At 37.2% G+C, this 15,775-nt stretch overlaps 1 protein-coding gene across 7 annotated transcripts in view; it reads left to right on the top strand.

Annotated features, from left to right (window-relative positions):
• IQSEC1 (IQ motif and Sec7 domain ArfGEF 1) overlaps window positions 1-15,775 on the top strand; it is a 357,209-nt gene that overhangs the window by 297,141 nt on the left and 44,293 nt on the right. For all 7 annotated transcript variants that reach the window (XM_080386140.1, XM_080386139.1, XM_080386138.1 and 4 more), the window contains 2 exons: window positions 9,255-9,537; window positions 13,250-14,514. In XM_080386140.1, coding sequence (XP_080242266.1) covers window positions 9,255-9,537; window positions 13,250-14,514 — 1,548 coding nt within the window. The remainder of the gene's footprint in view (window positions 1-9,254; window positions 9,538-13,249; window positions 14,515-15,775) is intronic.

Below are 15,775 nucleotides of genomic sequence, written 5' to 3'. Positions count from 1 at the left end.
AGCTGTGATGTGAATTTACCCATTATAATGTCCAATACAGAAAGATGGCTTTGTTGTCATTTCTGCTGTGTGGGCTCTCTGTGTGCTCTTTGGTTTATGATGATTCTTAATTTCCCTCTGCCCAGGCACACAGATACACTTGAAGGGAAAAGCTGGCCTGCCCAAAAATTGTTCCTAGCTCTATACTGCATCTTCTTTGTAATAATTTCAGATAGATAAGGGGCCCAAACCATTAACATGAGTCAAATGATAGGCTTTATCAAGTATATTTGATCTAAGATGAGAGGATAGTTTTGTTCAAAGTATGGAATTTCAATGCCTGAAACATTTATTTACTCAGTAAACAAGATTTCATTGAGGATCTTTAAACTAATTCATGTTTATAAGATGTGGAGTTATTATATGAGAGGAGAAAGAGGAGCATTATCCACCAAGACCTGAACAGGGAGAGGAAACTAGTATTTAGTTTACTACAGAACCTAACTGCCAGCAAGCTGATTTCTCAGCACTGCTGTTCTGTGTCACCTCTTCCTCTGGTGGGCTTGGCACAACAGCTGAAGCCACGACAGAGGCAAAATAGAAGGACGGCTGGTATAGGACACCGAGGATTTTTGCATTATCGCAAATGCTGCTTCAGCTGTGCATGCAAATCAGTTTTTTCTCAGCTGCAGAAACTAAATCTTCGTTTTTAAAATTAGCATTGCATAGAGGTCGTGGCATGATATAAACAGTAGAATGTGTATTAATATCTTACTATCTTAAATACATGCCATGTGTAGATATGATAAGTAAGAGGATTCTGGTTGCTAAGTGGTGTATCTGAATAAATAATAAATTGTCGAGGTCAAATTCTACCCCAGCTGCATTGGGAGACTCCACAGATTTCTGAAGCTTATCCTATTGTGTAAGAGTTTACATAGCAGGAACAGGACAAAGTCTGCAGTGGTAGGTAAACCTTCACAGATCACAGATTTTGTTAAATGGTCAGATACCGCAGTTACGCTTAAAAATTTTTAGCTTCATCTCTATAATAAGCTTAGCATCCATGACATTTTCTGATGTTGGTGTGTTTTGGGCTGACATATCAAGAGGAGGAGCTTATCATAAAAAACCCTCTAAAAGTTTTGAAAATTGGGCTGATAAATTTGAGAACTCTTCCTTGAGCCAGAAGCCTCAAATTATTACCATAGTGATCCATTTTTGAAAGAGGTTGAAGTATGGAATACGGTCATTGCTGAATCAACATATGCTGGGTGATGATTAACACAGATTAGCAGAGAACGCAATGTCTGTCTGTGCCTGAGATAGTCTAACATTTGTAAGCTGTAGTCAAGTTGTGTCGATGCTGTCAGTCTCCTTTGTTGCTTTCCAGCTGCTAAATAATGAAAATAAAACACAGCTTTGCCTTCAGCAGGTAGGGTTCGTAAGGTGCTAAATGGGTGAGGGTGGGTTGGTTGGTTGGTTTGACCCTTCTGTAGTAAATACCTGTGTCTTGTAGCCAATATGCTGCCACTGTTTGACTTAGACAAAGGTGATACAAGAGGTGTTTAACCTTTCTTCTCCTCCTTGGAAGCTGAAGATAGGCTCAAGTAAGCTCTTTTCAAATGGATATTCTTAGTTCTTAAATCTATTATATAGGTCGTTCCCTAAAATGGAGATGTAGGGTAGATTTTTGTTTACTTGTCTTGTCTTGCTGGTGTGCATCTCCATTTCAGAAGAGACAGTGCATTAACTCCTACGTTCAGTTTTGGCATGGAGAAGATAATTTTTCATCTTTCTTCCCCTGCTCTCTACTACTACTAATGGCATATAAGACTGGGTCAAAATGCACTTCAAAAAAAACCCCACATTTTTATTAATGCCTATTATGGCGTTATTTAGTGAGAATTAAAATCTTGGTAGTATCTGAATGAGTAGATGTTGGGGTGTTTCTGTAATTTTGAATCCAGGGCTTAGAGCAGAGAGGGAATGAAGGTTTGCAGTGCACATGGTGGTGCTTGTCTGTGGGGCTTTGGTCGCTCTTGTCGATGGTTGTCAGACTGTTTCAACTTAAGCTGGCTGTTACTGGCAGTCTTATTGCACAGAACATTACAGTATGAAGTGGTTGCTTTGTTAGTGTTCGCTTCTGAGACACATGCAAATTTTGTCTGGATATTTCTTGCAATGATTTTTAACTTCAGTAAGATGAATTACCTGGGACATTACTTTGATGTGCATTCAAAGGTTTTGTTGGTTTCTAACAGAAAAAGCTGAATTGAGAGTGCGTTCTAAGTAAAAAACATTGGTCAATATCTGGATCAAAGCTTTTGCCAATGCCTGTGAATACTGTTGTCCATCATAATGGCTTTGAACTTTTGACAGTGTATATTTGAAGGTAGATTGGTTTGTTAATGCTATTGCATTTATTGAATTTGGGGATTTGTATAAGTTCTTAATATGATTGACTTTTGTTTACTAGACAGCACAAAACAGACACGTCAATAAGAACTAGATTCTAATCTGTTGCAAACTGTACTGAAAATATATTTCTGCTCAAATGTTCTCACTCTATTGGGGAATATTTTAAGAGCCGGGGAAAACTGCTAGAAAGATAGCTTGTATGAACTACATATGTCTAATTTTGCATTTTAAGTAACTAACTTTTTGTGGAGAGTAATTTGAGATAATACAGTGCATACATCAGAGCTTTAATGAAATAAGCTCCTAGTTTATAGCAGAAAGCACCACCGGCACTGAAATGTAAGTCAGCTTTGAAGCTGTGGGGTGTACCTTTATGTCAAATGAATGCTTATGTTCAGATTACCTTGTGTATGGGGAGTCATAGTTTTAGTTAGCAGTGTTATGTTGGCAATTGTCACAAGATTTCACGTTCAAATGAGGACTTTGTTTCACCTGTAAAGACAGAGTTATATGCAAGAAATTAACTTTTGTAGAGGTTCGTTCCTGTGTGGAATGCCTAGATTTTTGCCATTTAAATGGGGTTTTTTCAGGCTTTATGATGGAAGTGTCTGACCACACCAGCTGCTCCAGCAGCTGCCATCATGCTTCTCTCTGTTACTCAGAGTTAGTTCCATGGGAGACTTCTGGTCTGCATTCTTTGAGCAAGGTAGAGAATTTGGATCTATTTCAAGTGGCTATCTATAATTAGGAGTTTAAAGATTCAAACTCTGATCATAACTCCTAATCTTAAAAAGAGATAGCTGGTGTAAAACGGATGCATAGCAGTTCTTCCTTCCTGGGCATTTGAGCCTATTTATATAGGATATTTATGTAAATAAAGGCAGAAGTTTTACTGGGAATCATGTTTATGAAATGAGGTTTTAATACAAAAAGCTTTGCTCTTTGGTTTGTGTTTAAATTAATCTCACCAATCATATGGCAGAGTCCCTAGATATCTAGATAGTTCAGCTGTAGATACCATGTTAATGTTTATGGACAGGAAAGTTTGGGACAAAGGAAGAAAATAAGCTTGCAGAATTGTTCTATCTGTAGATAGGACTTAAAGGGAACCAGGTTTTCGTATGTTTTTCCTGAAGGGGGGAATAAATGACATGGATTCAGGAAGAAGCAGGCAAGGTAGAGAAGGGATCAATTTGACTGAAGAATTTCATGAACTACTTGTGCAAATGCTTCACTGTTGCAAAAAATAAAATAAACTTGTAAATCCTTCATTAAGTTCAACTTGAATTCCAGTTATGCAGAAAACCTGGAGTTTTGACTGCTGTCTCTGTTAAGTGATACTCCACCACAGCCATGCTTCAAAAACTGCCTGCTTCCTAAAGACCAGAGCACTTGTAGTGTCGTGGCAAAGCTGAGTGGTTTTATCATCGTCATGCTGACTAGAATTTTAAGTTGGCCATGTTTTTCTTACTGTATTCATATTATTTGTGCATACTTTCCACAATTTAGAAGGAATTTATTCTGTGTACCTTTGAACTTTTGAGGATCTAAAATGCTATGGAAAAATCTTTATGATGCAGCAGCACAAAGTGATTATATTGTCATACTTCTCTTTATGTCCAAAACAAATTTTTTACAGGATGAATATAATGCTGATTGGTTCTCATGCATGTACCATCCAGTTGTTAGGGCCTGTTTTCAATTTCATGTCTTTGTATTACACTGTTGAAAGTCCATTCTAAATGAATGATGAAAATAACTAGTGATTTCAGAGAATGTTCACTGGTAAAATAATTTCTCAAGTATTCACACTGTTTAGCTGGGAGGGTCTTTTGGTTCTATTTTAAAATATTGCATGCAGTTTTGGTTTGGCATTTACATTATTTAGAAGCATGCTGAATTCCTTTTTTGCTTTTAGTTCCAAGCTAAATCTGCAACATACTGGTTTGAACATTTGGATGATTTCTGTAAGCATATGTTCTCATTATCTTTGTACTTTAGTCCTACAAATGTACTGGGACACTTTACTACTTCCAAACTGTGAGGTTTCTGGGGTGGGTGGGAATACTGAATAATTCCTTGCATCTGATGTTGTTACATACTTCCTCTTTATATGCATGTAGTTTTGAAGATAAGGTACTGGGCCTCAGTAAAAAGGCAATTTTTGCATTTCTGGTTATCATCTCTCCTTCGTAGCATAGTCTGTCTAAGAAGTAAATGCTTGTGCCTGTGGATCCAAACACGCAGTTTCTCTGATCATTTTGCAATTACTGTCAGTGGAATAAAGTCTATACTTACAGAAAAAGTGTGGAGTTTGCTCTTCACTGCAATTTAGGTCTTGAGTACTCTTTCCAGTATTCATTTTGAGCTCAAATATTGACATTTTCTTGCTTTTCAAAATTTTGTCTTTATTGTGCTCATTTTTGGTTTTGCTAAGATAATAGTTAGGCAAGATTTGAAGGAAAAGGAAGGTGTAAATATAAAAAAAAGAAAAATAAATCAAGGAATAACAGTAGATATTCAAAGAACCTGAATAATACATTGTTTTAAAATGTAATGGTGGTTTTAGTGTACTGCTTACTAAGTACAGCCTTTGTGATCAGAAATAATAACTGAAGGTATAAAATGAGAGACAGGGGAGAGAAGACCTGCCAGGTTTCTGCTGCTAAAATGCCCGGAGAGGAAATGTTTTGTTTTGGTCATGGCTAACCACGCAACTAGGTTTGGTGATTAGATGGAGGGAAGGAGGAGACAGAGCTTTTTCTTATTAGGTAATTCTTGAAATTACTTTAGCACCTGAATAGTGGGAAATAACTATTTAAAAAAATTACCTTTTTCTAGCTAGCAACATCATCTCCTTCATGTTTTGTAAGCATGGGTTTATTATATACTACTTTAGTCCAACGATACAGCCATGTACCGTGTTAGTCAGGTTTGAATTCTAGGCAAATTAGTTAGAAAAGCAGCTTTTGGCAGCCACTGTGTGCACATTGGTGTGAGTCTTTGGTTCAGACAGAGCAGTGAGCTTTGATTGTGTCGCTGTTAGAGTGCAATGTGCATCTTAGTTGCACTGCAGGGACGACCCTTATCTCACCGCTCTGCTGATGAAGCCAACAGATCCCACTTGCATGCATGTATGTCACTTCAGCTGATGTATTTTAATTTTAAAGTGTTTGCAGAATGTGTGACTTAGCCTTCACAGGAAGTCTAGAGCCATACACACAAAAAAGAAAAGAAAATGCCTGAATCCATCTATATTTGGTATTTAATACTGGTTTATAGTAATTAGTAAAATTAATCTGATTTTCACCAATAGTTTTATATATCCATTGAGATATGTTAGAAATACTGTACCCGGTCTGTTTCTATTTTTCTGTAAGTCTTTCTTCTTCCCTATTGTTTCTTGATACAGTGGTGTTTTGGTTTGTTGTGGGTTTTTTTTAAAAACTATTACAAGTTGAGGTTTATGCAGAAAGAAACCTCCAGTGTTAATTTCTGATAAAATTCAGCCCTGATTCGGTCAGGGCTGGCTGCTCTTTCAAAAAAGTAATTGAGGTGTACAAAACCCCAAAGATTTTCCATGGCTCTGTGTTAAAGTTTGTTCATGCAAAGTCATATTAATAGTACTGATTATTTTAAAATAATTAATTTCCATTTTCACTCTGTAGCTGCTCCATTTGGTGCTTCTTTGTAAAATACTGGCAAGCAACCTTTTTCTGGCTTGGCACATAATGAATGTCTATTTTCTGCTGAAACAGGAGTGTGATAAAACAATTGGAGTTCATAGAATGAAAGGTTAATTTCAACTGTTTTGCATTCTCCTAATATTACACAATTGGAATATGCAACATACTGCCAGTCTGCCTAGTAATATGCCATCGCATAGTGCAGGGAGATGAACCAAATTTGTCTGCTGGATTGTTTTAAACACTGAAATTATCAGTAATTCTACTGAACATGTATAGTAGGTGGCAGATGCCTCAAATTAGAGACCTTTATTAAGAAGTTTGGTCTGCTTCCAGTTAGGGCTGTGTCAAGTGTTATATTCTCTATTTTTGCAGTGTATTTAATGTACTTCATTTCTTACGCATCTGCCAAAGACAGTGTGTGCAGGGTGGCTACTGGAATTGAAGTAGTGCTGAAGAGGTGTCATAACTGTTCCCCTTGTCATTGAGGACTTACTCTTAAGTTTTGTTGCAAACCTGGAGCAGAATCCTTGACGGTTTTGTGTGGCTGCATTTTTAATAAGTAGAAGATAAAAACCACCCTTGTAACTGTGCAGCGGCTGGCTCGTGGTCTGAGTCTGTTTTGAAGCAGAAGTATCCTTTTTAGCGAACACTCTCAAGATAGACATGGGCAGGATGATTCTCAATTCCCTGCTTCCGTACCACGATGTTCTGTGTGCACTTCCTCCATAGTGGAGCAATACAGCTTGTCATCCTTAAAGCCTCACGCAGGTCATATTTGTGGAAATACTCTTTTTTTCTTTTTTTTTTTTTTTTCCCAAGCATATGTAAATTGGTAAGAAGTAGAAAGCAAACTGCTTTACTTTGTCAGTGGAGTTTCATTTTTATGAAATAACTCGTGTGAAGCTTCAGCTGCTCTTACTGGACAAGGAGGAGCTGAATGGGAGAAAGCCTTCAAATACACAGTACAGACTGTGCATGCTTGTTTGCTTTAAAGGGCTGTCGTATTGTTGTGCAGGAGGCTACCTGTTGTAAAAGATAATTACTTCCCTGTTTCAAAGGTCAGATGTGATGACAGGGAATAGGCCTGTGAGCAAAATGAGATCAAGCATTACAGTCAGTCAAGGATCATGCTTACGTCTGAAAAAAAAATATGAAAGACTAAAAATAAAGAAATAACCCTTTACTTTAATCAGAGCCTCAGGCAGACCCCCTTCCATTTTTTTTCTGATTAGGCCAGTGCCCTTTTTGTTGATGAAAATTAAAGTGATCCATTGAATTTATCATTATTAAGATGTCAACATGAAATTATAATCAATGTGGAAGGGTTATTAAATAGTTCACAATTTAAGGGCGAGGAAGGCAAAAAGTCATAGAACCTAAGAAGGGGGAATAGTGATAATGCCTGACTTCCTGTTAAAAACAAATTTACCATGGCTGTATGAAAAGTCCTTACAAAGAAGCTTGTGATGAGGAACCTGTGAGGCACAAAACAGTGTGGCCTCATAGTTAGCAGAACAGAGAAATGTATTTCGGTATTTAAAGAGAGAATGTGAAGCAGTTCAGTACCTTACTAATTTCTTTAATGGATACTTCAGAGAGAAAGATTTGTTTGTTTTTAATGGGTGGTTATACAGTTTCAATGTCGCTAGCAAAGCTCTGGATAATTTATCATTTTTAAGTTGAAAGCCAGCTGTATCATGGAGGGAAAGGGATTAGTTTCCTGTCAGCTTCCTTTTTGGAAAAAGTAATGAGTGCACACTGAAAATATTTCCAGCTTGGGTAAAGTATGTTTGAAAATACCTTTTGGGCAGAGTCATATTTTGATGGGCAAGGAAAGAGGACTTGCTTTCAGTTTTACATGTTTATAGAAACATTTTGAGAAATCTAAGGGGCCTTTTTCTCCTTTGCTTTAAGAAGTACACGCTGTTCAAGCTAGGAGAGTTTTGCCAGTGTTAATCTTGATCTCTTCTGGCACTGCAGTCCAGTGGAGAACGTTCTATCGGAAATCACTCTGTACTTTGAAGGGATTGCTGTGGTATGTGTATGCAGCAAAGGTCACAGCATTTCATTGCTGAGTGACAACAGGAGCGCTTCTATTTTTTATATTCACGTACGTGTAAGTGAAAGCAAAATAAGAAATACAGGGTGTGGTGGGAATGTGGGATTTGACTCCTTTAGAGTTTGGGTGTACCTGTTCCTAAAACAAAAGGTAGTGGAGGTGCTGCAAATGTTTATATTCATGCATGTGTGGAGTGTTTACTAAGTCTTTTGAATGATTAAAAAAGTAAAATTTTGGTTTTCTACCAATGCTCTGTGTACACAGAATAAGGCAGATAGTAAATATTTGTGAGACATATGAAAAAGATGGAAGAGTGAATGTGCATGCCCTATTGCAATGTGAGAATGCCCTACTGTAAATATAAAACAACAGCAAATTACTATTAGTCATCACTACTTCAGAGTAAACCTTGACTAGGACTCAGTTTTTAAATGTTTCCTGTTGTGTACAACTCTTAATATAAAAGATTTTTTTCTTTCCTTTATGCCTTAGCAATAACAGCATTCATGTGAAAACAAGGTAGTTTATTTGCCAGATAGCTCCTATTGCATTTTCCCTGCCTGAAACTATTTTGCTTTCGTTAGCTAGAAACACCATCCCTTGGGATGCTTTACTACAAAGCATGTCAACAGTGTCCCATGGGAGCAATCTTTCACTAACACAGAAACAAATTAGATTTCTCCTGTAGGTACTTTTTCCCAGCTTCAGTTTCTAGAAGCACAGTAGCTCACGAGATCCATTAAGTCCCAAATCTCCATTGAGTAACATGAAAGTAATCCTTTTATGTCAAACTGTAATATAACAGTAGGAAAGTATTGCTTTTATTTGTCAAAGGAAGAAAAGACACAAATAAGCATTTGTCATTTTGAAGTAGAACAACTTGGAGAAGAGCAGTTTTATAAGAAATTAAAAGTTTTATTTTACACAGTGGTTGCTGAGTGACTTACTCAGGATGTTATTAGTAATTGCTGTATAAAGTTAAATAACAACAAAATGTGCTCGATGTCTACATAAAATGATACTAAGTAAAACTATGCTGTTTGTTGCTGAGGATTTTCCTACAAAATACTCACCTGAGGATTTTCCTGTCTTTTCATTCTGTGTAGTGTTGAGGGTGAAGCTCCAAGCAGTGAAACTGGCACATCTTTAGATAGCCCATCTACTTACCATCAAGGACCTATAACACACAGTTCAGCTATAAGTCCAGACCATTACGATCATTCTGCTTACGGGCTGTATTCTGTCTCCCCTGGACAACAAAGATCTCGAAGGCCGAAACTTCAGCACTCAACATCCATTCTGCGGAAACAAGCAGAGGAAGAAGCTATTAAAAGGTCAAGATCACTTTCTGAGAGCTATGAACTCTCTTCAGACCTACAAGATAAGCAGGTATTTGAGCTTTGTTACTTAACTTATGACAACAGCAACATGTCTGTAAGCTGGGAAAAATCTTTTCTAGCATCCCTTCAGCTTTGATGCTGAAAATACCTTTTTTTCCTTTGACCACCTTAGTTTGAAATAGTCCTACATCAGCATTTCTGAGGTTTTTTACTTTTTTTTTTCTGTGTTGTCATCCCTGTGTACCATACATCTTCTCTGCTTCCTGAAGAAAGGCATAAAAGATAATGTTAACAGTGTTAAAAAAAAAAAAAAGTTCTACTAGGAATTATGATTTCAGGCTTGGGACAAGTACTAGAATGTAATAATGCAAAATATTTTTCTAAGAAAATTAGTCATTTTGAAACCTGGATATCTTTGTTGCTGAAAGAAATTAAGAACTTATTGCAACTGGCACACTCATATCTGTGTGGTGAATTCAAGGTCTTAATTGGTTTTACTCAACTACGCAAAACTCCCATGTGCTTTAAAAAGAACTGGATGGAAGCTACACAGATCTTCAAAGCCTTTGTCCCTAAAAAGGCACTTCTGTAAGATGGCCTCTGCCATTCCTTTTAAGATTTATTCTGAATGTAGTCGTATTTGAAAGATGTTTATTGCCATGTAAGTTCAAATTTATAATTTGAAAATGATACCGTAATAGCTTAAGGTAAGCAAATATGCAGGATGCGCTGGATTTCACTGATAGATGCACAGTAGCTGACGCAACAGTGTTTGTTGGTTGTGAGTTTGGAGGTTTTTCTGTTAGAGATCTTCCTTGCCACAGAATATTTTGTTTACTGTGAATCATTGTGCTATACTGGAAAGTCACTCCAACTTGTATGTTAACATAGCGACAGTGGAAGCAGGCAAAATTCTGCAGACAGGGAAGTGACGTACTCCTGATTTTGGACGATGTATTTGATAGTCCCTAAAATTTATAGGGGCTATATCTCATGTGCCAGCTGTTTGTTCTGAAATTTCAGGTTGGAGGATTGTATAATGTTGTTCCAGAGAGACTTGGAAGAACAGAGCTTGAGCTCTGACTTGAAGCTGATATTTGGGATAGCAAGTATAAGTTTTGGTTAGCCTTTATGATCACCAAATTCTATATTGGAGTGGATACATACCAAATTCCTGATTCCTGATCTGGATTATGCCAGTTTTGTTATTAAATTGGATTGGACCTCCTTGTGAGATCTGAAATGTTACTTCCTTTTCCACCTTTAGCAGTCGTTTTCGCTCGGTGTCTCATAAGGGATTGATACAGGGTGTAAGGCTTACTGAGGAGGTCTGCTGCACTGCAGGTATTCCATAGAGCCTAATTCCATCTGTCGTTTTAGGCAGGTTTGATAGAGATTGAGCACTGCAGATGTTACATTGTATTTCTTCAGGGAGTCCTACAGAACAAAAAGTGACAATGATACATAAAGGAAGCTTGATACTAAAGAGTTGCTTACTGCTCTTGAAAATCTCTCATTAAAAATATCAGAAGATACTGAAAAACTATTTAGGAAAGTGTCCAAGGTTTTACCTAAAGGCAGTATTCATTAAGTGTGCATTAAATATGCATTAAAATTTATTAGCAATATTAGACACAAGTCTTATAAATCATCAAGGCAAATTCAAAAATACTTCCAAGTAAAATTCCCACAAAAAACCCTGATTAATTATAATCGATGATATTTTCTATGTAAACCTGAAGGACAACAGGTGTTTGCAAGAATAAAGTACATGTAATTTATTTTACAGAATATTAGATTTTGCTTTATTCTTTCACACCAGCTGTGATAGTTGTCTTTTCTTTAGCTGTGACATTTAATTTTGAGAGGAGAACTAAACTGAAAATTCAACATTTGTTTTGAGATTAGTCCAGCAAAATAATCTCTTATGATTTATTTAAACACACGTGACCTAATGTATGCTATGGATAGAAAGAGCAAACGTGTGGCAGCAGTGGCAGGGTTGTGATAGAAGTTCTTAATTATTTTTTTTTAAATCTTTAGAATGCCTCGTTGACATATGCAAATGTGGGGGTGATATAACCCCCATTGGGGGGTGAAAGGCTAAACAATTTTTTTAAAGACAAATTGTAGAAAATTATGCAGAGACTTACAGATTCCCAGCTCAGAGATCAGACACAGCTTTTTGAGCTTAGTTAAAGGGTGTTTCCAGATACAATCAAAAGAACAATTCCTTAGCAGTAATCTTGATCTGAGCCCATGTGGGAAGCTGGCCACCTCAGTTTATGCCAATAACTGTGCATAATACATTTTGCATCTAGAGTTAAAAAATGAAAATTAAAAAAAAAAAAAAAATCAATTATTCATACTTAAAAAAATACCAAGGGGAATGGGAGCTGCTGAACCAGGCAATAGCACTGAAAGAAAGAAATCAACTACTCCCAAATGGTAGACATAATGGACTAGAAAATATTTTTAGTAGCATTTAGTTTCTTCCATAGAAGGGGGATGAATCCCTTCAGCACATCGATATCTGAGCATAGCAATTATTTAGAGATACCTCCAAAGTGTGTGTGTGCGGGGGAGCGGCTTGTGCGGCTCGTGTGTGCAACTGCCTATAACATAGATAATTAAAACATGGTGTCTAATGAAAAAGGGTACCTGGATTTGCAAGTGAGGAGAAACGACTTTTGAATCATTGGAGTATTATGGAAATTGCATGGACTTATAAAAAAATGCTGCCAGAAAAATGGTGGGTTTAATTGTAGTACTAGCCATATTGCTCTGTCATGGATGTTTTGTGTTTGTGAATAATATGAATGCAGCAAAGACTAATCAGAACAGAAATGAAATGTTGGGGAAAAAATGAAGTAAAACTTGTTATTCACCTTGTTCAGTGATTTTTATTTTTTTTTTTTTTTTTAAGAAGCAATGCTTTTCATGTTTTGGAAGGAAAGGTCTGAAATTATCTAATGAGTATTCCAAAAGTATTAACATGTCATTTTCACTAGGTTAAAGCAATAGCTTTTATAATGTATTTATTTTGCATATTCATTCTGTTAATTGGAAACACTGTCAATGCTGAGTGCAATTACAAGAATGAAAATAGATTTGAATTTGTATTTAGAAAGCCTGAAATATGTTCTTGGTTTGAGGAAGGCTCTGTGTGTGGATATTCCATCATAGAAACCTCTCTGGAAGCCTGTGGTCTGGGACACTTGGTTTTGCTTTGATATCGGGCCTGGGTGAAATTATGCTACCTGGTTCTCATTCATGTGGAAAGTGATGCATACCTGGAAGGGCAATGGCCACTTCTAGAAATTACTTCCAAAATATGGCAGTTTGCATTGTACTTGGATTTTACTTGTCTGCAGTTTTCCCTACAGAGAAAGAATGACTGCATCATGCTGCACTAGAGTGCTTGATCTTGTCTGCTTTGACATGGGCACACCAATGCTAACATGTGAAAACCAAAATTTATACACACACACACAAACTGTCAACACCTTAATTTTATATGACAGTATTCATATATTGATACTTTTGTCTGTATTTCTATGGTGGAATTTAGAAATGACTATTTGGTTCGCTATATGTGCAGTTGTTCGTCTGGAGCTTTGAGTTTTTACTTTCAGAAACAGTATACACTTTGAAAAATGTCTGAAAATTAAAGTTGTTAAAAAGAATTATTTTTTTATTATACTCTAACCTTATTCCAACCTGCATCAAGTTACAAAGTAATTGTGTTCACCCTTTCACAGGTGGAAATGCTAGAACGGAAATATGGAGGCCGTCTCATAACTAGACATGCTGCTCGTACTATACAAACAGCTTTTCGCCAGTATCAGATGAACAAAAATTTTGAGCGTCTTAGAAGTTCTATGTCTGAAAATCGTATGTCAAGACGCATTGTACTGTCCAATATGAGAATGCAGTTTTCTTTTGAAGGACCTGAGAAAGTCCATAGCTCTTACTTTGAAGGAAAACAAGTGTCTGTTACAAATGATGGGTCAAAGCTGGGATCCCTGGTACAGTCTGAATGTGATGACCTTGGAGAGTCAGCTACAATGAAGTCTCCAGCAGCATCTACTGATTTTGCTGATGCTATTACAGAACTGGAGGATGCTTTTTCCAGGCAAGTGAAATCCCTTGCAGAATCCATTGATGATGCACTGAATTGCCGTAGTCTACATTCTGATGAAGCCCAGACTCCGGATCAAGTCAGAAGTCGTGAAATGGAAAGGGATAGTTGTGCTCAAACTAAACCAGCAATTCACAATGTGGATCACAGGAAGCTTGATGAGATGACAGCATCATACAGTGATGTTACGTTATATATTGATGAGGAAGAGTTATCTCCACCCCTTCCACTTTCGCAGTCAGTAGACAGACCGTCCAGCACAGAATCTGATTTGAGGCTCCGGTCTGTGAACTCTTCTCAAGAGTACTGGTCCATGACCCACAAAGATGATAAGATAGACACTGATACGAGCTGCAGGAGTACCCCATCACTGGAATGTCAGGAACAGAGGATGAGAATGGATCATCTACCGTTGCTAACTATAGAGCCACCCAGTGACAGCTCAGTGGACTTGAGTGATCGCTCTGAGAGAGGCTCATTAAAGAGGCAAAATGCATATGACCGAGGGATCACTAGTCAGCAAGGAAGCCCAAAACACATCCCTCACAGTATTCCTGCCAAGATCATATCGCGAGAGGAGCAGGAGGCGAGACATAGGGCTAGGCCTATAGATAGCCATTTAGCTATCAATGGCACAGCCAACAGGCAAAGCAAATCAGAGTCTGATTATTCTGATGGAGACAATGACAGCATCAACAGCACTTCCAACTCTAATGACACGATAAATTGCAGCTCAGAATCTTCTTCTAGAGACAGCCTAAGGGAGCAAACCTTGAGCAAACAAACATACCACAAAGAAACTCGCAACAGCTGGGATTCCCCTGCCTTCAGTAACGATGTTATCAGGAAACGCCATTACAGGATTGGACTGAATCTTTTTAACAAGTAAGTACAGCATTTCCTCCTTCTCTCTGTGTTTGGTAGAAACATAGCCACTGAACCAGGAATATTTTTCTTGTATCAGATAAGTAAGACTGGTGTCTGATACCGACTTTTCAGTGAAAAAAATGAGCTGCTGAAAAATGGCCACAACAGAGTGGTGACTGTTCATGTCAGGATACTTGCACATTGATACCTTCATAGTTAAACAGCTTCAGGGGAAATGAAAAAATGTAATTATATATATGGTAGTAAACTATTGAAGAAGATGGATTGGATTCCTTTCTTGTTGAAAAATATGGTGGCTAAATCCTGATTCATTTTTGGTGTTACAACAAATTCAGATTTCTTCCTGCCCTAGTAATGTGGTGTTACAACACTTGTCATATGGGAATTAGAAATGACAAGCAGTGTAAGATGAGTTTCCTGTTTAACACAGGATGGGTCTGGAATTTGTTCTGTAGATTTCATCAAAACTTTGATACTAATGAACAATGTGCTGAATATTTTTACACTAAATGAATATTTATTATTTATCATAACATTATCGTCAAATCTGTATTTCTGCCTATGAGTGTTAGTTTTACCATGTATGGAGTAATTTAAAATTTGATAAAATAACTTACTCGAGTTTCTTTGTTTTATTGAAATACTTTCTTCTTTGGACACTCCCAGGTGTCTGTAGAAAACCATGAATATTATGACAGAGGGTAAAAAATAACATACTACTCCAAACTCTGTATTCAGATTATTGGAGTTAAACAGTTCTCATTGGAACTATCATAATCTGAAGATAAGAACAGCTGGGTAGCTGGCATTAGAATTCCTAGTTTTTCTTCACTGCTTTTTTAATGCCTAGTGTGCCAGTTCCCTTGCTGTGGAACAGGTGCAATTTACTTAAAACTTTTCTGGTACTAGTGCTTACAAAGCTCCTCAAAGCGCTTAGGTGAAAGATGCCAAGTGCCAGACTTTCCCCCTATTTTTCTTTTAGATGCTGTTGGCAGCTCACAGTGTTTGTATAAGTTTTTGGAATTTTCTACACAGTACTTCAGGATTTCTGTATGAAAATTTTGTAGCTTCAGAAGTGCTAATAGATATTTCAGTGTGCTGCCATAGACCTTGCTTCATAGTCTTCTACAGCTTTTTTTCAGCTAGCAGTGCTGTGATTTGTTTTGTTTGGATTAATAGGTCAGTGGTTCGTCATATAATAATATGTTGTAATGTTGCAGACAACTAAAGCTTTCTGAAGCTGTCAGGTGAGGCTGTG

The sequence above is a fragment of the Falco punctatus genome (genome assembly GCF_963210335.1).
Source record: "Falco punctatus genome assembly, chromosome: 4".
NCBI classification, from domain to species: Eukaryota; Metazoa; Chordata; class Aves; order Falconiformes; family Falconidae; genus Falco; species Falco punctatus.
This window is presented reverse-complemented; position numbering and strand designations above follow the sequence as displayed.